At 37.8% G+C, this 22117-nt stretch overlaps 1 protein-coding gene across 1 annotated transcript in view; it reads right to left on the minus strand.

The window, feature by feature from the left end:
- The window catches only part of CNTN5 (contactin 5), a 642146-nt gene that overhangs the window by 393954 nt on the left and 226075 nt on the right, over positions 1–22117 (minus strand). Inside the window, exon 6 of the mRNA XM_069553671.2 lies at positions 12992–13094. Coding sequence (XP_069409772.2) covers positions 12992–13094 — 103 coding nt within the window. The remainder of the gene's footprint in view (positions 1–12991; positions 13095–22117) is intronic.

The raw sequence follows: 22117 nt of genomic DNA on the forward strand, positions 1-22117 counted from the left end.
TGCTATATTATATTACAAAAAAATAATAATAATAATAAAGAAAAGAAAAACATGACGACAGAGGTTTAGCTGTCTTAACATTTTCTATCTTGAGATACTCTTTCTGCTGATTTAAATATTTATTCACATACACGTACATCCATACCCACATTTAAATGTTTCATTTGTACAGGCAACTCAAACTGCTTAATTGCATCATATCCTACAATATGCATGTGACTCTATCACTGAAGATCAAGGACACAGACAGGGACGATGAATGCAAATAGTACCAAATCAAAAGAGACACACTTTCTATTGTCATCTGAAATGGAAAATGCTTACATATAACGGAGAAACAAAAGTTACTTAAGGCAAAAAGGCATGAGCTATAATTCAGAAGCAGTTTAATGATACTCTGTGCATGCAGATACATTTCATTTAATTGCATATTTTACAGCACTATTATATTTGCAACATAGAAGGGAAGAATATGAAGTTGTAATGCTTTAACTTCAAGGTAATCTTTTCCAATAAATATTATTGCAAAGATAAATAAAAACATAGTTAATGTTACCTGTATGATAAAGGCGTAGGAGACGGTTTTGAAAACTACAATTTAAGTAACAGCCTTTTCCATGTGATTCACCCTCCCTATCTCATCTGAAGAGCATCTGTTTCCAAGTTTTAAAATTCACTAAAATTCCAAAGACAAAGATGGAATTATGTCTCTGGTTGCTCGATTGGTAAGAGCTCAAATTTAAGAGTGAACAAACAGGGGCTTCCCTGGTGACTGAACTGGAAAGAATCTGCCTGTCAGTGCAGAAGACTTGGGTTCTATTCCTGGTTCAGAAAGATCCCAGATGCTGTGGAGCAACTAAGCCTGTGCACCACGATTATTGAGCTGGTGCTCTAGAGCCTGGGAGCTGCAACTACTGAGCCCATGGGCTACAACTAATGAAGCCCTTGCATCTTAGAGCTCCACAACAAGAGAAGCACCTCAGTGAAAAGCCCGTGAACCACAACTAGAGACTAGATCTGGCTTGTTGCAACTAGAGAAATGCCTGTACAGCAAAGAAAACCCAGCACAGCCATAAATAGATAAAGACATTTTTTTTTAATGAGTGAAAAAATAAACTTTGTATGTGGTCTTCAGTGTGCTATGTATGTATCATTGACACCAGAGATATTAATATAAAGGAGAATTTTCCCCTCCATAAAGTACCTGGCAAAAAGTCCAAAGACATTCAGATATGCTGCATCCTCTGAATCTCAGGCTAAATCCTAAATTGAAAAGAAGACTTACACTAGAATTGATGGGGTTAGATAATCATAAAGATTTTATGTTACCAGACCCTGGAATATGACTTCTAAATTTATGGTTATTAAGGCTGAAGGGTTTCCCTAAAAACCCAAAGGAAACCACAAACTTAAATATGTAATCATTAAAAGAAAGACTCTGTTTTTGGAAATTGTAGTCATGAGGTTGCTGCTGCTGCTGCTAAGTCGCTTCAGTCATGTCTGACTCTGTGCTGCCCCATAGACGGCAGCCCACCAGGCTCCCCCAGCCCTGGGATTCTCCAGGCAAGAACACCAGAGTGGGCTGCCATTTCCTTCTCTAATGCATGAAAGTGAAAAGTGTCATGTCCAACTCTTCATGACCCCATGGACTGCAGCCTAGCAGGCTCCTCCATCCATGGGATTCTCCAGGCAAGAGTACTGGATTGGCTTGCCATAATGCTGAAAACCTTTATGTTATAAAAACTTAATATCCCTCATGGAAAAAGCAAGAGAGTTCCAGAAAAAACATCTATTTCTGCTTTATTGACTATGCCAAAGTCTTTGACTGTGTGGATCACAATAAACTGTGGAAAATTCTGAAAGAGATGGGAATACCAGACCACCTGACCTGCCTCTTGAGAAACCTATATACAGGTCAGGATGCAACAGTTAGAACTAGACATGGAACAACAGATTGGTTCCAAATAGGAAAAGGACTATGTCAAGGCTGTATATTGTCACCCTGCTTATTTAACTTACATGCAGAGTACATCATGAGAAATGCTGGGCTGGAAGAAGCACAAGCTGGAATCAAGATTGCTGGGAGAAATATCAATAACCTCAGATATGCAGATGACACCACCCTTACGGCAGAAAGGGAGAATGACATTGAAACATGTATAATATCATATATGAAATGAATTGCCAGTCCACGTTCGATGCATGATACTGGATGTTTGGGGCTGGTGCACTGAGACGACCCAGAGGGATGGTACGGGGAGGGAGGTGGGAGGGGGGTTCAGGATCGGGAACATGTGTATACCTGTGGCGGATTCATGTTGATGTATGGCAAAACCAATACAGTATTGTAAAGTAATTAACCTCCAATTAAAATAAATTTATATTTAAAAAAAGTAAAACTAAGAAGCCTCTTGATGAAAGTGAGAGGAGAGTGAAAAAGTTGGCTTAAAGCTCAACATTCAGAAAACTAAGAGGATGGCATCTGGTCCCATCACTTCGTGGCAAATAGATGGGGAAACAGCGTCAGACTTTATTTTTTGGGGGGCTCCAAAATCACTGCAGATGGTAACTGCAGCCATTTGGGAGCATGGCATTGAAACATGTATAATATCATATAAGAAGCGAATTGCCAGTCTAGGTTCGATGCAGGATACAGGATGCTTGGGGTTGGTGCACTGGGATGACCCAGAGGGACAGTGTGAGGAGGGAGGAGGGAGGGGGTGATCAGGATTGAGAACATGTGTACACCCGTGGTGGATTCATGTTGAAGTACGGCAAAACAAATACAATATGGTAAAGTAAAATAAATAAATAAATAATGTTTTTTTTTAAAAAAGGTAACTGGAAAAACAACAACAAAAAAGATGCTTACTCCTTGGAAGGAAAGTTATGACCAACTTAGATAGCATATTTAAAAGCAGACATTACTTTGCCAACAAAGGTGCGTCTAGTCAAGGCTATGGTTTTTCTGGTGGTCATGTATGGATGTGAGAGTTGGATTGTGAAGAAAGCTGAGCGCCAAAGAATCAATGTTTTTGAACTGTGGTGTTGGAGAAGACCCTTGAGAATCCCTTGAACTGCAAGGAGATCTAACTAGTCCATTTTAAAGGAGATCAGCCCTGGGTGTTCTTTGGAAGGAATGATGCTAAAGCTGAAATTCCAATATTTTGGCCACCTCATGCGAAGAGTTGACTCATTGGAAAAGACTCTGATGCTGGGAGGGATTGGGGGCAGGAGGAGAAGAGGATGACAGAGGATGAGATGGCTGGATGGCATCGCTGACTCAATGGACATGAGTTTGAGTGAACTCCGGGAGTTGATGACGGACAGGGAGGCCTGGTCACAGAGTCGGACACGACTGAGTGACTGAAATGAACTGAACTGAATATCCCTCAGTCAACTTCTGGTGGAAGAGATTATTCGATGAAACTACAGGGAGAATCACCCAAAGTAAGGCTTTTGGATGTGTTTAAAAGAATCCAAGTATCAAGCTCAGTAATTTTTATATTATCTCTTGCTTTATGCTTTTGGTGACTTGTCCTCTGTACTAACATTCCTAATCACTGGGAAACTTATGCATCCAGAAAAATAGTTGCTTTGATAAAAATGGAAATTACTCTTAGCAACTGAAAGGTGTTACAATAAGTTGGGAAGAGCATTAGTTTTAGAATCAGAAGACCTGGTCTGCTTCTACAGCACGTTAGCTGTGAGACCTTTTGCGGCTATGTGGCTTTTCTGGTCAGGCAGTTTAAGCAGTCCTAAGCCAGTTCTGGAAGAATTAGAAATATGATGCCAGTTAACTGTGACTCCAAATGTGAATAATAAATTGGTCCTGTGTCCCTAGAAATAGATGACACCTCTGAGAACAAAAGTAAATAAGTAAATAAAGCACTCTCATAGTTGGCACTGTGGAAGGAAGAATGTTGAAAAATAAAGAATACCAAATGATGAAGCATCATATGATTAGTCTGGCCAGCTTGCCCAAGTGTCTTGGTCTAATCTTTCCCTGCCGGGTCTCTTTTTTCTGTCTACAAACTGATAATAGGCTATGCAGTCTTTAAGGTTTCAGCACCCATTTCCTTTATGTACCATCTGAAATGAGGATGTATTCTTAGCTTCAACAATTCTGAAGCAACCAACAGCTCATAAGTGCAATTTTCTTGAATCCATATGTACCATTTCTCTATGATATCTAAACATTTATTGATTCCTAGACTCAGTAACTAACTCCTATCCCCAGATCCTTTGTCAATCAAATGATTAAGTAATTTGAGTTTGATATGATAGACAAATACCACACAAGTCCAATTTATTTTTTTAATTTCTACAGTCGTTAGTGACTGGCAGTTTCAAATAAACAGTATTAATAAGTCATCAATCTGAAACTAAAGAGCAGGCTCTTTGACAAACGTTCACCGGTTGCAGACTGTGGGGAGTCTCAGAGGAATATCTATCATTCTCACAGTTACAAGGCGACGGAAGAGGAGCCATTTGAGATGGTTACAGACTGAGGAAAAGGGAGCGCAAACTACCACAAAAATGACTTTGTGAATTGATAACTGGTGCTTTCTTATTTGCAATAAAAGTATAGAAAGGGAAAAAATTACTTAATGTCCTGGTTTCCTAATAGGCATTTGATGGAGTGTAACAAAAGATGATTTGTAAATGCTATGTGAAAGAGAGATGAGCAGGAACTAAAAGGGGCAGGAAATTGAATGTATTCTTCCCTCCCACCTCACCACCAGAGTTCAGATGAGTCTGGAAAGGTCATTCACATAATTATTACAGTAACTGATTCAATGCCTTTTGAGCACAGCTGATCCGCTTGTGTGTAAATGGCTGTGAAAGCAAGATAAGGAACATGTAAAGTAAAGAAAAAAAAAATCTGCCTGTAGTGCTATTAGCTTGCAGGATTGTCATAGTAGATAAACCAATGTTGCTTTAAAGCATATGGCTTCTTTATTACAGAATAACCCCAAGTTTTGCCCTTGTATAATGGGTCACTTAAGCATCAGTGGCCAAATTTAAGTTTTTCGTTGTTGGTGGCTGTGTGACATTATCTAGTGATCTTTCTGGGGTCTGCAAAAGGTCATATGGTGAAATGAAACCCGACAAAAAACTGTAACTAATATAATGTGGTCTGAATTTTCAGGGCCAAAACACGTGAAAGGCATCTGGAGATTTCTGTCTGACCAAACCAAGGCAATAATATACCTCCTGTTACAGATGACTGACCACATTCTCATATTTGGATTTCATTCAGTAAACATATTCAACACTTGCTACATAGAATACGCTAGGGACGCAAAACTTTAGCACAGTAGGCAGATACACACATATAATTCAATGGAGCAGGCTAAACAGTGAGAGATGATTGTTCATGTGGCTCCAAAGGATATATATTAAATCTCAAGTAAAACAGGTAGAAATCAATGGAGAAGTGGCATTTGACTTAAACACTGAAAACTGAACAGGGATTGTGAGAGCAAGATATTTTAGACTGAGGGGTCTGAGCTGCAGGATCACAGAAGAGGGATGTGTGTGGTGATGAGGTCCAGGAAGGGGTTGTTCATGGCTGATTAAAAGATGAGCTTGAAAATGTAAAGCGGAACTTGTGCTAGCTGTTAAATTACCATCTGTAGCTTCTTCCTCACTCTGCTTTGTGATACAAGGGCCAGGATTCTAGAAACCACATTTCTGCACTGCAAAGAGAAGGCTGTAGAAAGAGGCTGCAAGACTCGAGGAGGGAGAAGGGATGTGCTCTATATTGCTCCCTCTCTGCTTGAGATTCCTGTGAATGGCATCTCAGTGAGGCATTCTTCCCTAAGCAGCAAAGGAATCTAGTTTGTGTTTTTCCAACACTTGTAGTTCCAGGTACCTCCAAACTTCTTAAATTTTAGTAACTGCAACTCTTCTGCAGCCAGAGAGATGGTAGCTACTTCTTGTACTTAATAACTCTCCATACTTCCAAGTTCTCATTTTGCTCTACATGACCTTGTTAACAACTTATACGGATCAGACTTACGCACTGAGCACAATCACTTGAAAATAGCATCAGCTTTCTTTTTATCCCTTTTCTAGTGCATTTCTTTTTAAAAATTCTTACTTTATATTAGAGTTCAGTTGATTCATGATGTGTTAGTTTTGGATGTACAGCAAAGTGATTCAGTAATGCATATACATGCATGCATGTCCAATCATTTCAGTCAGATCTGACTGTTTGTGACCCTGTTACAGACTGTAGTCAAGCAGGCTCCTCTATCCATAGGATTCTCCAGGCAAGAATACTAGAGTGGGTTGCTATGCCCTCCTTCAGGGGATCTTCCCCACCCAAGGATCGAACCAGAGTCTCTGATGTCTGCTGCACTGGCAGGCGGATTCTTTACTACTAGCACCACCTGGGAAGCCCTAATACATATACATATATATATTCTTTTTCGGATTATTTTCCCATATATGTTATTACAGAATATTGAGTAGAGTTACCTCTGCTATTGAGTAGAGTCTTCCTCCGGTAGATACTTGCTATTTATTTTATATATAGCAGGATGTATATGTTGGGGCTTCCCAGCGGCAGGGGCTTTACTAGCTGTAAAAAACCCACCTGTCAATGCAGGTAGACATAGAGATTTGGGTTTGATCCCTGGGTCAGGAAGATCCCCTGGAGGAGGGCATGGCCACCCACTCCAGTATTCTTACTTGGAGAATCCCATGGACAGAGGAGCCTGGCAGGCTACAGTCCATAGGGTCTCAAAGGGTCGTACATGAATGAACATCTTAGCACGCGTGCATGCAGTGTATATATGTTAATCTGAAACTCTTAATTTATCCCTCTCCTCCTGCAGCCTTTCCCCTCTGGTAACCATAAATTTGTTTTCTAAGTCTGTGAGTCTGTTTCTGTTTGGTAAAGAAATTTATTTGTATCATTTTTTTAGATTTCACATGTAAGTGTCGTCATATGGTATTTTTCTTTTTCTGTCTGACTTAGTATGATAATCTCTAGGCACACCACATTTAGAGATAACGTTGAAACGAAATATTTATTAGGGTCCTAAGAGAGTCCTTACTTGTACTGTCCTTTAACCTTTTATCTCTCATTTCCTTTCAAGAGTACTGCGTCCAGTATTTAAAAGCCAACCTGGGAAATATCAAAGGCACTGCTTCTTTCCAAACTAAAGTCACGAAGCTTAATGCTGAGTAAGAAAAGGCAACACCCTTCATTTCTATTTCCCACACATGCCACCAACCACTTTAAAATCTTGTATAATAATGTGGTTGCCAAAAGGCAGCCAATTAAGTCTGACTGACTCTAACCTTCTACTCTTAATAATTCAGTCTGAGTGGGCGGATGAGTGGCAGGTAAGAGAGAACGTTTAAAATGTTCGTTTCCAACCCTGACTGGTACCATTTCTCTCCTTTCAGAAAACATTGCACCTAAATTATTAGAAGGCAAACAGATCTTATTTTCTTATTGCAGCAGTATGGGGGGAGAAACTTCTAAGCTTCTACTGCCTCACTGATAGCCCATTTTTCTTTTAATAACTTTTTTAAGCACTTCTACATTATACCCATTCTAATTCCGCTGGTTTTGTCCCACAGTGTTGGAATTTCTCCCTCTCCCCACTTTGGTGAAACTGGAGAACAGCTTGTGGTGATCTCTTGATAATAATCTGCCATATGTCTAAAACAGCCTTTTCTCTCCAAAGTGATTAATCCGCCTCCCCATTTTTACACTTTGCTGTATTTCCCAAGCCTTGCACACCTTTGTTTCCCAGTGGATCCTCTTTAAGCATTTCCCATTTCTCGCCCCCCTGGGGAAATCATACTTTTGCTGAACTGAACAATACTAAACATATCATGTGACAGTCACTTCATGCATTCTCTCTGTACTGAGTGTTGTATAATTCTATTTGCAGAGAGATTTTCAAGTAGGTATAAATAGCACTCTCCTGTTGTATTCTTTTGCAGTATCTTATGGAAAAACCATATGATTTTCTAAAAATTCAGATTTAAGTAGAGATTTCTTTAGAAGCAAACTTACAGCTTACAACTTTACTATTGACTTTTACAAATTTATTAAGGGGTGTTTTTATTTTTATAAAATATGTTTCTTTTCCATAAAGTGAGCATTTTTAATTAATGTATAGTTGATTTACAAGCTTGTGTCAATTTCTACTGTACAGCAAAGTGATTCAGTGATATACACACACATATATATAGGTACACATTGAAATGTCCTATGGTTTAATCATAGGACATTGGATGTAGTTCCCTGTGCTATATAGTAGTGTCTTATCGATTATCCATTCTGTACCAAACAGCTTGCATCTGATTCCTCCAAACTCCCACCCTGTCCTCTGTCCTCCCCCTCCCCCTTGGCCACTACCAGTCTGTCCTCACTGTCTGTGAGTCTGTTTCTTTTTCGTAAATAAGCTCATTTGTGTCATGCTTTAGATTCCACATTATAAGTGAGATCATATGGCATTTCTTTTTATTTTTCAGATTTTTATTGGAGTATAGTTTAACATACTATAGGAGTATAGTATATATATAAAAACCATACATATATATATATAGGAGTATAGTATATATATAGGAGTATATTATATATATATATATATATATATATATATATATATATATATACTATTGGAGTATAGTATAACACAGCTTTACAATGTTGTGTTAGTTTCTGGTGTACAACAAACTGAATCAGTTATACATATACATATATCCACTCTTTTTTAGATTCATTTCCATAAAGGTCACCACAGAGTATTGAGTAGAGTTCCCATTGCTATGTAGTAGGTCTTTATTAGTTATCCATTTTATATATAGTAGTGAGTATATTGCAATCCCAACTGACTTTTTATTTAACTTCAAATTAGGCAGGTTGGTGAATTTGTGTGACACTAAGATACAGTAAACTTTGGTAATCTAAAATAATTTGCCTTTCTGCTATTTTCCTTCAAGAACACAGAAAATGTTATTAGTTTATATATCTTTAAATTATCTTTGTTTATTTATTTTTAAATTGAAGTATAATTGCTTTACAGAATTTTGCTGTTTTCTGTCAAACCTCAACGTGAATCAGCCATGGGTATATATATATCCCCTCCCTTTTGAACTTCCCTCCCATCTCCCTCCCCACCCCACCCCCCTAGGTTGAAACAGAACCCTTGTTTGAGTTTCCTGAGACATGCAGTAAATTCCTGTTGGCTATCTATTTTATGTATGGTGATGTAAATTTCCATGTGCAACTATAGCTGTATTAATTTACATACTCTAAGTTGCAAGAATTGAATGTATTTAGGGACAAATTATGTACAGAGGTAAATGTACTTTTCAAAAAGAGTAAGGACATAGCATTTTTCTTTGTGAACAGTGGTTGAAGTGTATTTTGAGATGTTTAGAAAATAAAGTCTATTATTTATTATCTGTTAATAAAAAGTAGACTGGATTAAGTAGGCACATAGCTTTCAGAGTTCATCTATTCCTTCAAAAATTATTTCTTGAGTGCTCTGTGCCAGGCACTGTGGTAGGCATTGGAAATATACAAGTGAAGAACGCAATCAGGATCCCTGCCTTCACGAGGCTTAGAATTTAATGATGGGTACTTGCTGGTTATTCTGTTTGTCTCCCTTGCCGGTCACCCTCATCTTCCCTCAGAATCTCTGCCTTCCTTTTGTATTGCCAACTGCATTCTCTGGGCTTGCAGGCTGGCTTCTAGTTGCCTTTCAGTCATGAAATCAGAAGGAGAAGATCAGAATACACAAAGAAAAAGTCAGGATATGAATTTCCTGCTCCTTTCCTCAGCTGTGTTCATCTAATGCATCTCTGCACAGCTATAGCTGCAGTAGAGTGGCCCCCAAACAACACCTTATCTTCAGGTCTCTGTGCTTCTGGTGACACTATCTTCCACCTTTGCTCATTTTGGCTTCAGGATGAGAATAACTTCTTGCTATCACTAGTCTGCAGAGACTTCAGTTTCTTTCTTAGTTCTCTTGGATCTTCAATTTATGCCTAAATTCATTTGAGCTATCTGAGTCTTTCCAGTTGGATTCCTGACTGATAGAGTGATTTTTTTTTTTAAGTAGTGAAACACATATGTGAATACTTTAAAAGTGTGCTAAGGTGGATGAAGAAAAATACAAGATTTAGATACAGAGTAATGGGTATGTTTTATATACATCAAGTATTGTAGATGAACTCTAGAGGATGATGTTTAAGTTGAGGTCAGAGAATGAGTGGGGGCCTAGAGGAAACAAGGGCAAAGCCCATGAGATAGAATAGAACTTAGTATGCTCCATGCCAGAATTTGGTTATAATAGTCTATGGGGAACATGTGGTTAAACTACTCTATGCAGACAGACTGAGGGGCAAATCAGCTTGAGTGGCAAGGTGCTGACCGATATCTAGCGACAGGTACTGAAGATTTTGGACAGACAAAGGTATACCAGGGATTCTTGTACTTATTAAAGTGGGATGTAGCTCAGGTGAGCTGTAGGAATAAAGCAGATTCTCAGGTATTAATTTGAATTGCTGTGATCATGTTGAGATGCAATGATGATCTATTCCACATGATAATGTGTCCTACAGAAATTAACATATGTAAAGATATTATTTCTTTAATCTTATTTACTTTTAACAGAGTGGTAAATTAGTCTTTCAGTTCTGTTCAGTTCAGTCGCTCAGTCGTGTCCGACTCTTTGCAACCCCATGAATCGCAGCACGCCAGGCCTCCCTGTCCATCACCAACTCCCAGCGTTCACTCAGACTCACGTCCATTGAGTCCGTGATGCCATCCAGCCACCTCATCCTCTGTTGTCCCCTTCTCTTCCTGTCCCCAGTCCCTCCCAGCATCAGGGTCTTTTCCAATGAGACAACTCTTCGCATGAGGTGGCCAAAGTACTGGAGTTTCAGCTTTAGCATCATTCCTTCCAAAGAAATCCCAGGGTTGATCTCCTTCAGAATGGACTGGTTGAATCTCCTTGCAGTCTTTGGGTACGGATAAATCTCTTCATAGCATGTTCTTTTTCTTTTTCCCATAACTGTGACACTTCACATAAAGAATTGGCAGCAGAGAACTTCTAGACAGTCTGTGTGCTTTGTTCACCTTTCTACATATTTATTTATTTTCATGGGGAAAGAGAGAGTAACAAAGAAGGAGTGGAGAAGCTGAAGAAAATATAGTATTAAAAGAACTTAATTTGGCAGTTAGATCCAGCCTAGAATGAAATGGACTTTACGGATCTATTTACTAAGCATATTTCAAGACTTCTGAAAGCAAACATATCAAATTTATTAAATATCCCTGCCTGGGGAAATATCCCATATTGCTTTTTCCCTATAAATCTAGTTCTCTAATTTGTTTTACAGTATGACCTCCTTTCGTTTGTGGCTTTAGTGCAAATTCTGACATTTAAAAATTATTTAACTGTAGGATATACTAAAACCTTTGACATCAAGCCAATATAATTATTTTTGTATTTATCAGAATTGAGCAGTTCACTTGGGGCATTTTCAAGCATACCTGACACCACGACTTTGAAAAATGATAAAAAACATGACTTTTAAGGTAGTATGTAATTATTAATATATATGGGTTTGGAAATCTTCCTCAGATATTTGCCAAGTAACTCCTGGATGAATTTTAAGTTATTGAAATATACTTCTTACAGGCATCTTTTGTTGGACTGCTCAACACTTTTGATGGACCAAACAACAGTCTATTTCTGTTTGTTTGTTTTTTTAATATAATTTTATTTATTTTAATTGGAGGTTAATTAATTTACAATATTGTATTGGTTTTGCCATACATCAACATGAATCCACCACAGGTATACACGTGTTCCCCATCCTGAACCTCCCTCCCTCCTCCCTTTCCATACCATCCCTCTGGGTCATCCCAGTGCACCAGCCCCAAGCAATCGACTATGATCTGACTCCTATTTAGATTTAAACAGAATTGCATGTTATTTCAAATAGTTTTAATATTAGAAAACACGGCGATTACTCTTGTTATGCTCTAAAACACCTTTTATTGGCAGAATTTTTCATATTTACTAAGATTTTCACACCCACAGATTAAGCCCACTACAAATATATTTATAGAGCATGTTTTGTTTCCAAGTATGTTATATTTATGCTGTGGGAGTTTGCTCACCATGACTGAAGTTGAATGATTAGTAACTCTGATAGAGATGTTTTATGCAAATTATAATTATAGAGTCTAAAAAGGACTCTGAGGTCTTATCACTGTAAAAAAATAAAACAGCAACACTCTATTTAAAATAAATCATAATACTCTAATCAAATATAATCAAAATCTCACTCCTGTTTTTATGCCCGACATTTTTATTGTAAACATCATTGACAAGTGATTATACATTGTGAGATTTAAAATCTCCGAAAAAGAATCATTAAGCATAGCAGGCATTAGAGTGTGGTATAAATCATCTTCTTGATTTGGGGAATAATTGCATGTTGTACATATTGACAGCTGGTGTTATTGTTATCATTATTCCAGAAGAGATTAAAGTAATCTGTTAGACCAGTGTGATTATTATCTTTATGATTTTTATACTCTTGTCTTATTATTTCTTGTCAGAATCTATATCTTTTACATAGGGAGAAGATAGGACCTCATCCCTTTTTTATTTACATCATTGCTGCATAAAATTTAAGAATGATACTGAAATTTTAAGACAAATAAGCAAAGACATGTGAAGCTCTTCTTTTATTACATTTCCTTTATGTTAAAATACCAAAATTAGATACATTATTGCTCAGAGAAATGACCAAAGAGATAATTATAATTGGTTACTTCGTCAAATCCCACTTGCCTGTCTTTAAAAAAATGAATAGCCACCAAGGAGCTTCAAGGTTTAATTCAAGGAAAATAAAACCTAGCAAAGCAAGTGATATAAAAATAAGATGTGTCACATTTTAATAAACAATTGTGTCTAATTATAGAAGTATGTGTACTTACTTGCCAAGTGCAAAGCACTCCATCTTAACAGTTGTTCCCTTAGCAGCTGTAACTGTGAAAGGGAAATGGACCTCAATTTTCGGCTCATATTCTCCCATCACACCTGGGAAACAAAGAATAGTCTTTAAACATTAAATGAATGTCACAATTTATTTCCAATTCTGGAGATGTTACATTGAAAACACTGTGTTGTCCACATCTGTCTGAAGACAGCTAAATTCTTGATGCATTGAAATAAGACGTGCACACAGGCTTAAATTATGATGAAATTCTAAGCTATCTTTAAGGATTGGATTGCATGTATATTCAATACCCTTTAAAATAATAATTATGGAAAGTGCCAATCAACTGGTAGTTTAGCTACTGATTATATTTCAGGGGAAATAAGTAACTATGAACAAATCCCATGGTAAATAATGGTGGGTTTTGTTTTTTTTTTAATAAGTAAAGGCCTCAGAACTTTGTCATTGTCAGATAAATAAATGCTTGTTAAGTCAACATATATTTATTGAATATCTATAGTGTGCATATGGAGAAGGCAATGGCAACCCACTCTAGTACTCTTGCCTGGAAAATCCCATGGAGGTTGGAGACTGGTGGGCTGCCATCTATGGGGTCTCACAGAGTCCGACACGACTGAAGCCACTTAGCAGCAGCAGCAGCATAATATATACATTCTGTTAAGCATTCTGAGAGATACAAAGATGAATTATCCATGGGTTGTACTCTCAAGCATTCAAGTGTATTCTTTAAAAGTAAGTGTATTCTTAAAAAAAGAAACAGTATTTACTCAAGGCGAGCTACAATGAGGTCCTCTGTCCATGAGGTCGCAGAGTTGGACATACTAAGGATCACAAGCACCGGAGAGAAGAGTTTATTGTAAAGTAAGATAGAAAGTGATGTTAAAGTGTTAGCCACTCAGTTGGTGTTTCTTTGTGACCCGGTAGACTGCAGCCTGCCAGGCTCCTCTGTCCATAGAATTCTCCAGGCAAGAATATTGGAGTGGGGAGCAATTCCCTTCTCCAGGGGATCTTTCCAATCCAGGGATCGAACCTGGGTCCTCCTGCATTCCAGGCAGATTCTTTATATCTGAGGCACCAGGGAAGCCCAGAAGGTGATAAGTGCCCTGAATGAGGCATCCTGAAAGTATTATGTACCTTTGAGGGAATTATATGAATAGTTAGCATTTGTATAAGTGAGAGAAAGATAGAAGCAAGTAAATGGAACTGGAGGAACAATGACAAAGAGATCAGAAATCACCAGGAATAGGAATATCAGTTTCTCTGGCCTCTTGATTTGTGAAGGGAAGTGAATACTAGGCAAATTTAGAAATATAAATGGAGTAAAAAACTAGAGGACCTTGATTATCAGAGTAAGGCATTCAAACTTTAATCCGTAAGTAATTTGGAGTCATTGGAGTTTCAAATAGGAGACTGGCAATTTGCAGAGAGAGAGAGATATATATATATACTGGAATTGGAGCAGAAGACAGTAGATCAATTATTTTGCTTCAATAATACAAGTTAGAAATAATGAAAACCTGGACTTGAGTTATATAGTAAAAAAAGGAGAAGAGGCATTAGAATGAGAAAATTTTTAAAATGACTTGAACTTGGCACACAATAGGGGTGCTGATGAAAAAAGGTTGTGGGCCTCATCAATAATAACACTAAGATTTCCAGCTTGGGAAGGAGGTTGAGTGATGTAAGTAAAAGAAAAAAGGACACAGCTATGGTGGGACAGCTGACTTTCATTTCAGGAGTATATCTTTGATGCCTATATAATATTCAGAACGCAGTGAGAGGATGAAGTTGGTGGTAAGTTTGGGCAGGTGATATGCACTTAATGTCATCACTCACAGGTGGCGATTAAAGCCGTGAGCTTGGAGAGGGTTTTCACATATCAGAGAACAATATACTATGAGCCACTTTGCTGTACAGCAGAAATCAGCGCAGTATTGCAAATCAACTACATTTCAATTTAAAAAAAAATACACTAGTGATGACTCCAGTGATTATGCTCTCTGTTAATCTTGGAGCTAATTTCCTCCCCAAAATAGTTTTTAGCAATCCCGCAAAGGACACAATTGTGATTGAGCACAGATGCTTCTCTAAGGAGTGTTTGTGTGCGTATTTCAGCATGTCTCTCTTCAAAGGCATATGTGTACATAGAGATCCGTGTATGTGTATAGCTCTGTGTGTAATTCCTTGGTGTGTGGGGGGATGAGCAAAGAGAGAAGAGAAAGAAACTCAGACAGAGGAAGAAATAATACCATAAGATATGAAGGCAAAATGCACTGGACATGCAAAGGGAGAAATGGCCATCTTTGGCAAAAAAAAAAAACAACTTTATATTTTATATAAACTTTATATTCATTATTATTATTATTATTTAAATTTTTATATTTGAGATGGACTTTGAAGGAAGAATGTGGACAACTTTAGACAGAAAGTGTTTAAGTTCACTGTGAAGATTATCTCAGCTTTTTTTTTTTAAGTAGTTTTTTGTAAAGTGATCATTGAGAAAATATCACTGATTTTTCATGAACATTTTTCACTGTTTAAAACTAGATTTTGGCATCTCTGACATGTCAGTGGCCTCTGTGACACTCTTTTTCTAATCTTTAAACTGAGGGAAGAGAACTACCGTTAATGTAATGTGCTGCTCTGTCAGGCTAATGCCCCTGATTCCTTCCAAGTCTAATGCTCCCTGAGCACCAGAAGCCTGGCATATAGCTAGGAAACTAAGTGGTCAGTTCTACAGCATCACTCAGAACAGATGTTTAAGAACATCTTCTTCATCTCTTTCTCACTAATGTCTTTCTCTTCAAACTTTTTTCTTAGATCATTCTGCCCTGCCCACATTCAACGTCCTTTCTTTTACATTTTTATATTTTTCTTTTTTCCTATATATTTCCTGATGGCAGTATTTGGCCTGCTGGTGATAACTGGCTGAGTGTATCCAATGATGAGGAGTTTATCGTCAATGTCCTAATACTTGGAAGTCCCCATTTAAAGACTCCCAGGCATCCTATTCGGTGGTTATTTTTGACTGCCTTCCTGAAGCAGTCCCTGAGGTCAGCTTGTGATTTTCCCATCCCCTCTTAACACTGATTCTGTAGTATTCTTGTTCCTCTCTTGCAGTCTGATGATTTAACAATACATGATTTACCATGATGCCTATTAAACTTAATGTCCTACTTGCATGGGTTACTGTGAGTGTCGAAAGTTGCTGAGTTCTGTAGAATGTTGTAGAAAGGCAGTGAAAGTCAGACTGAATTTAGCAAATATTTCTGTACAATTATTTGTACCACATTGTTTAAAGACATCTCAGAAGAACCTGAATCTCCAAACTTCAGTAATTTGTTTTGATTATTTTTTTTCCTATCCTAACTAAAATTTCCCTTTATAATCCATTTTTATAATACTTTTGCATGTTTTCATTACAGAATGTCTCATAATTGTATAACATTGCAAACCCTTCAAGACTTGGGTCTGCCTCTAAATACTGCCAAGGGTATTACTGACACTATGGGCTAATAGGAGCAAGACCCATGTCTTCTCTCAGTGCTCTTCCAGATAATGTTTGTGAGTTGCAAAGAAGATATTATTTTATAGCTTTAATTCTTAAGGGTGTCTCTAAAGAAAGGGACTCTTCATAGTATTTAAGAAATACTTTTTGTCCATGTAGAGGCTTCTGGTGTTCCTTAAATGATTCCTATACAGCCAAACACATTATTAAGCCTCACTGCATGGCCCAGGGGGTTTGTTAACATCTGAACTGGATATTAAAAATAGAAAGTTTAAATGCAAGGCTTCAAATTATATTATCTAACTTGAACTGCACTGTAAGAAATAACTAGTTCTTTGAAACTTCACTCTGATAGTGGTGATATGAGGATAGATGAGAAAAATCTTTAGGTAGGTCTTATTCTTTAAAGACTTGATTACATTCAGGGATTAGGCTTTGCTTTGTGTTTCATGGGATAATTATGTTAGAGCTAAAATTCACATTAAGTTATATAATTTACCTTCTTTCTTTTAAAGATGAGAGGGTTGAGTCTAAAGGGTCAGGTCATTGGCTCAAAGTCCTATTGAAAGCTGTTGGTGGAAATGGGACAAAATAGGAATTTTCTCCCCTTAAGTTTACAGCCGTTTTCTTGACATCACTCTGTTGAGGAATTTTATTAACAGAGTATAAGAGTCCAGGCATATCACAAGTACTAATCAATCATTAACTGTCTACCATGGATATTTGGATTATTTCAGCTGCAATTTTTAATATGGCATCATATACAGCTTAGCTTGTAATTTCTTTATTTTTTCAGTATGCTTTGATGACAAAAGGAAAGAGAAACAGCCTTATAAGACACATAAAGATAAAAATATTAGGCCTGTCTCTTCAGTCAAGGTAGCTCTTTTATTTTTTGATAACTCCTGGTATTAAGCTAAATATGCTCAAGAGACACTATGTTCTGTCTTCATCTTGTTCCCCACACCTGTCTCTTCTGGCTTAGTTGGCTGACCCACTTTGGAATTATATGCCACTAGAAGATGACCTCAAATTACTCTAATTCCTAATAATCAGAAGACTTCCAGCTGATAGCACAGTACTCTCCTTCTATGTCTTCATGGTTGTTGATTTTCCAATTACTTACAAAGAGTTAGGGTGCTTTTCCTAAGTGGAATGCAATTAAGAGCAGTGTTCTCCAAGTGCATTGGCAGAACAAAGATACAATGACTTCACAATAATTTGGAAACTTTACTAAAATTTTAGGCTACAGATGGAAAAGGAAATGGCAACCCACTCCAGTATTCTTGCCTGGAAAGTTCCATGGACAGAGGAGCCTGGAGGGCTATAGTCCACGGGTTCACAAGGAGTCAGACATGCATGCATGCAAGCTACAGTGTTTAATGTGAAGCCCAGTGATATAAACTTTGTAAATGGGACTACAGACTGCATATTTTAATTGTTTCTCTTGATGGTTTTATATACATTAAAAAAATTCAAATTTGGGCTACCTTGATACTGACTTTTATCATGTTACTTGCCATTTTGAGATTAGAGTGTTGCAGACAAATGCCTGAAAGAATGGCATACAGAGAGTCTATAATCATATTGCATTCAATGATGGCTTGCCATAACAGTAATGAACATTATATTTAATGCATACGTATGTACTGGAACTAACAACTGAGCTGTTTGGTTTTTTTTTTTTTTTCTGATAGTCTAGATATCAGTTCTTATTGGTGTCTAGGAAATTGCAGTTGCTAAATATATCAAATGAGGTTTCCATCTGACACTAAGAGTAATGTCATGTCTAGGGTACAGAACTCATGTCCAGTAAACCTTAAAAATTCGACTTAGCTAATGACTTAAAAATGTTTGTCTGATAACCTCATGTTCAAGTAATGGGTATTCACTTTTTTGTCTTGAACATCTTTGCCAATCATACTCAACAACTGTTCCTTGTCTTCGAAGAATAGCTACTATTTTTTAGTGCTTTTTTTGGGGGAAGTGCTTCTTCTATCTTCTCTAGCCATGAGAGTTAAATGAGAGCCATTATCTTCCTATAGGATCTGCTGTAGTTATTAACTTGTCATGGGCATATGACCCAAGCTTGACCAATTAGATTACCTCACTGCCTTGGGCACAATCTTTGATTCATTGATGGGCAGCTGAGGTTTTTGAACTCTGGACTAGGAGCACATCTTACTTTCTCCTTCATGGCAAAAAAGAGCCTGCATGTCTGAGAGCCACTGAAGCATCCATAATTGGAAGGAGGCAATCCGCCATTGAAGAGAATTAAGCCAATGACAATTTAGATAGAATTAAGCCAATGCAGATAGAGGAAAGATGAAAAAAAGAGTACTGGTAGCATGTCAGTTCTACTTGGGATTTAGCTACTTGATCTCCCAGTTAAATAAAATGAATTCCCTGTTTTATTTAAGTTATTTGAAATAGGGTTTCTCAGTTGTAGTCAAAAATAGCTTTGACCGATAACTCATTGAGCTCAGCATAACCAGCGGTGACTTTATGTCAGATTCTATTTCATAACTTATCTGGTGGCTCAGTGAAAAATAATTTGTCTGCAATGGAGGAGATCTGGGTTTGATCCCAGGGTCAGGAAGTTCCCTTGGAGAAAAAAATGACTGCCCACTCTGGTATTCTTGCTTGGAGAACTCCATGGACAGAAGAGCGTGGAGGGGCTACAGTCCATGGGGTCAAAGAGTCAGACACGACTGAGTGACTAACACTTTCACTTTCATCATGCTCTAGATTAGGCAAAGTAGAAAATGGAATGGTGGTGGTGTATATCAATATACACAACTCACATTGCTTCCTATTTTAAAACATTGTACATTTTAATAACAAATGAAATCCTAATAAATATAAATACCTTGTATCTGTATTCTATATCTATATATCCACATCGTTGTTACTGTTCACTTGCGAAGTCGTGTTGGACTCTTTTGTGACCCCATGTACTATTGCCTTCCAGGGTCCTCTTTCCACAAGATTTCCCAGGTAAGAATACTGGAATAGGTTGTCATTTCCTTCTCCAGGGATCTTCCCAACTCAGGGATCATACCCATGTCTCCTGCATTGGCAGGTGAGCTCTACCACTGAGCCACCTTGGAAGCCCATATGTATCTATATATCTCCTAGTAAGAGGATAAATTAAATTGGAAATGTATAAGATAAAGTACTATGGAAGTTGAGAGGAAGGAAAGACTATTGACTAAGAAAGTAATTAGCCTCCAATTAAAATAAATAAATTTAAATTAAAAAAAAAAACAAAGAAAAAAGGAAGTTGAGAAAAATTGGAGAACTGCTTTATTTTTTAATAAATTTATTTATTTTAATTGGAGGCTAATTACTTTACAATATTGTATTGGTTTTGCCATACATCAACATGAATCCACCACAGGTATATAACGTGTTCCTCATCCTGAACCCCCCTCCCTCCTCCCTCCCCGTCCCATCCCTTTGGGTCATCTCAGTGCACAAGCCCCAAGCATCCTGTATCATGCATTGAACCTGGACTGGCAATTCATTTCATATATGATATTATATTGTGACAGTGGGATTGCTGAAGATGCAGTGGTGGAGGTTTAGTGACTCTCAAGTGGAATACCCTTTCAAGAAAGACATGGAAGTGAGACTCTGTTTGGAATTTTGTTGTTATTATTTAGTCACTAAGTTGCATCTGACTCTTTGTGACTCCATTGACTGTAGACTGCCAGGATCCTCTGTTCATGGTGTTTTCCAGGCAAGGATATTGGAGTGGGTTTCCATTTCCTCCTGCAGTTTAGAATTTTATCAGAAGTTTAACTTTATTGCACTGAGTATGAAGGACCAGTGAAAGAGAAATTCCAAACATATGAATGAGCTAGAAGATAAACAATATCTAGGAATGTTGTATTTTATCATTTGTCTATTAGGATGACTCAGCAGTGACGATAAATTTGCTTGAGCATTTGTTTGGAAAAATAGTGACAACAATTGATAGGCATCTGATTTATTTAGAGATAGCACCAGGAGTTATTATTATTCATACTCTTTGTTACCAGTGCTTACATATTGGCTGATTAAACACGATAAATACAATGAAGATGTATACAGGGTAAGTATCCACATGATGACTTTCTGAACTATAGTTTCCATATTTTATAGTCTACACATTTAAATGCATTGAAATGACTTCATGAAATGTCTTAGGGATTCTCCTTTATTTCATGAGAAATATACCTGATGACAGAAGGGCGAAAGGAAATGACTAAATAGATCACATTATGCATACGTGTACATGCTCAGTCATTCAGTCGTGTCACTCTTTGCAACCCTATTGACTGTAGACCACTGGACTCTGCTGTTCATGGGCTTCTCCAGGCAAGAATAGTGGGGTGGCTCACCATTTTCTCCTCCAGGGGCTCTTTCTGACCCAGGGATCAGACTCATGTCTTCTGCATTGGCAGGCAGATTCTTTACCACTGAGCCACCTGGGAATCCTCACATTATGCCTATAAATATGGCAGAATTTTGCTTATGATTTGCATTAGTCACTTCAGTTGCTCAATCAAGTCTGACTCTTTGCAACCCCATGAACCACAGCATGCCAGGCCTCCCTGTCCATCAAAAACTCCCGGAGTCTACCCAAACCCATGTCCATTGAGTTAGTGATGCCATCGAACCATCTCATCCTCTGCTGTCCCCTTCTCCTTCTGCCCTCAATCTTTTCCAGGATCAGGGTCTTTTCAAATGAGTCAGCTGTTCACATCAAGTGGTCAAAGTATTGTAGTTTCAACTTCAACATCAGTCCTTCCAATGAACACCCAGGACTGATCTCCTTTAGGATGGACTGATTGGACCTCCTTGCAGTCTGAGGGACTCTCAAGGGTCTTCTCCAACACCACAGTTCAAAAGCATTATTTTTCGGTTTTCAGCTTTCTTTATAGTCCAACTCTCACATCCATACATGACCACAGGAAAAACCATAGCTTTGACTAGACGGACCTTTGTCAGCAAAAGTAATGTCTCTGCTTTTTAATATGCTGTCGAGGTTGGTCACAACTTTCCTTCTAAGCAGTAAGCGTCTTTTAATTTCATGGCTGCAATCACCATCTGCAGTGATTTTGGAGCCCCCCAAAATAAAGTCTGACACTGTTTCCACTGTTTCCCCATCTATTTGCCATGAAGATATGGGACTGGATGCCATGATCTTAGTTTTCTGAATGTAAAGCTTTAAGCCAACTTTTTCACTCTCCTCTTTCACTTTCATCAAGAAGCTCTTTAGTTCTTCTTCACTTTCTGCCATAAGGGTGGTGTCATCTGCATATTTGAGGTTATTGATATTTCTCCTGGCAATCTTGATTCCAGCTTGTGCTTCCTCCAGCCCAGCATTTCTCATGATGTACTCTGCATACAAGTTAAATAAGCAGGGTGACAATATACAGCCTTTATGTACTCCTTTTCCTATTTGGAACCAGTCTGTGGTTCCATGTCAAGTTCTGACTATTACTTCCTGACCTGCATACAGATTTCTCAAGAGGCAGGTCACGTGGTCTACATAGATATCATACAATACTGTACTCATTCTTTCAGGACATATTAAATATTAACCTG

Source organism: Ovis canadensis, chromosome 15 (assembly GCF_042477335.2).
Source record: "Ovis canadensis isolate MfBH-ARS-UI-01 breed Bighorn chromosome 15, ARS-UI_OviCan_v2, whole genome shotgun sequence".
Classification (NCBI taxonomy): domain Eukaryota; kingdom Metazoa; phylum Chordata; class Mammalia; order Artiodactyla; family Bovidae; genus Ovis; species Ovis canadensis.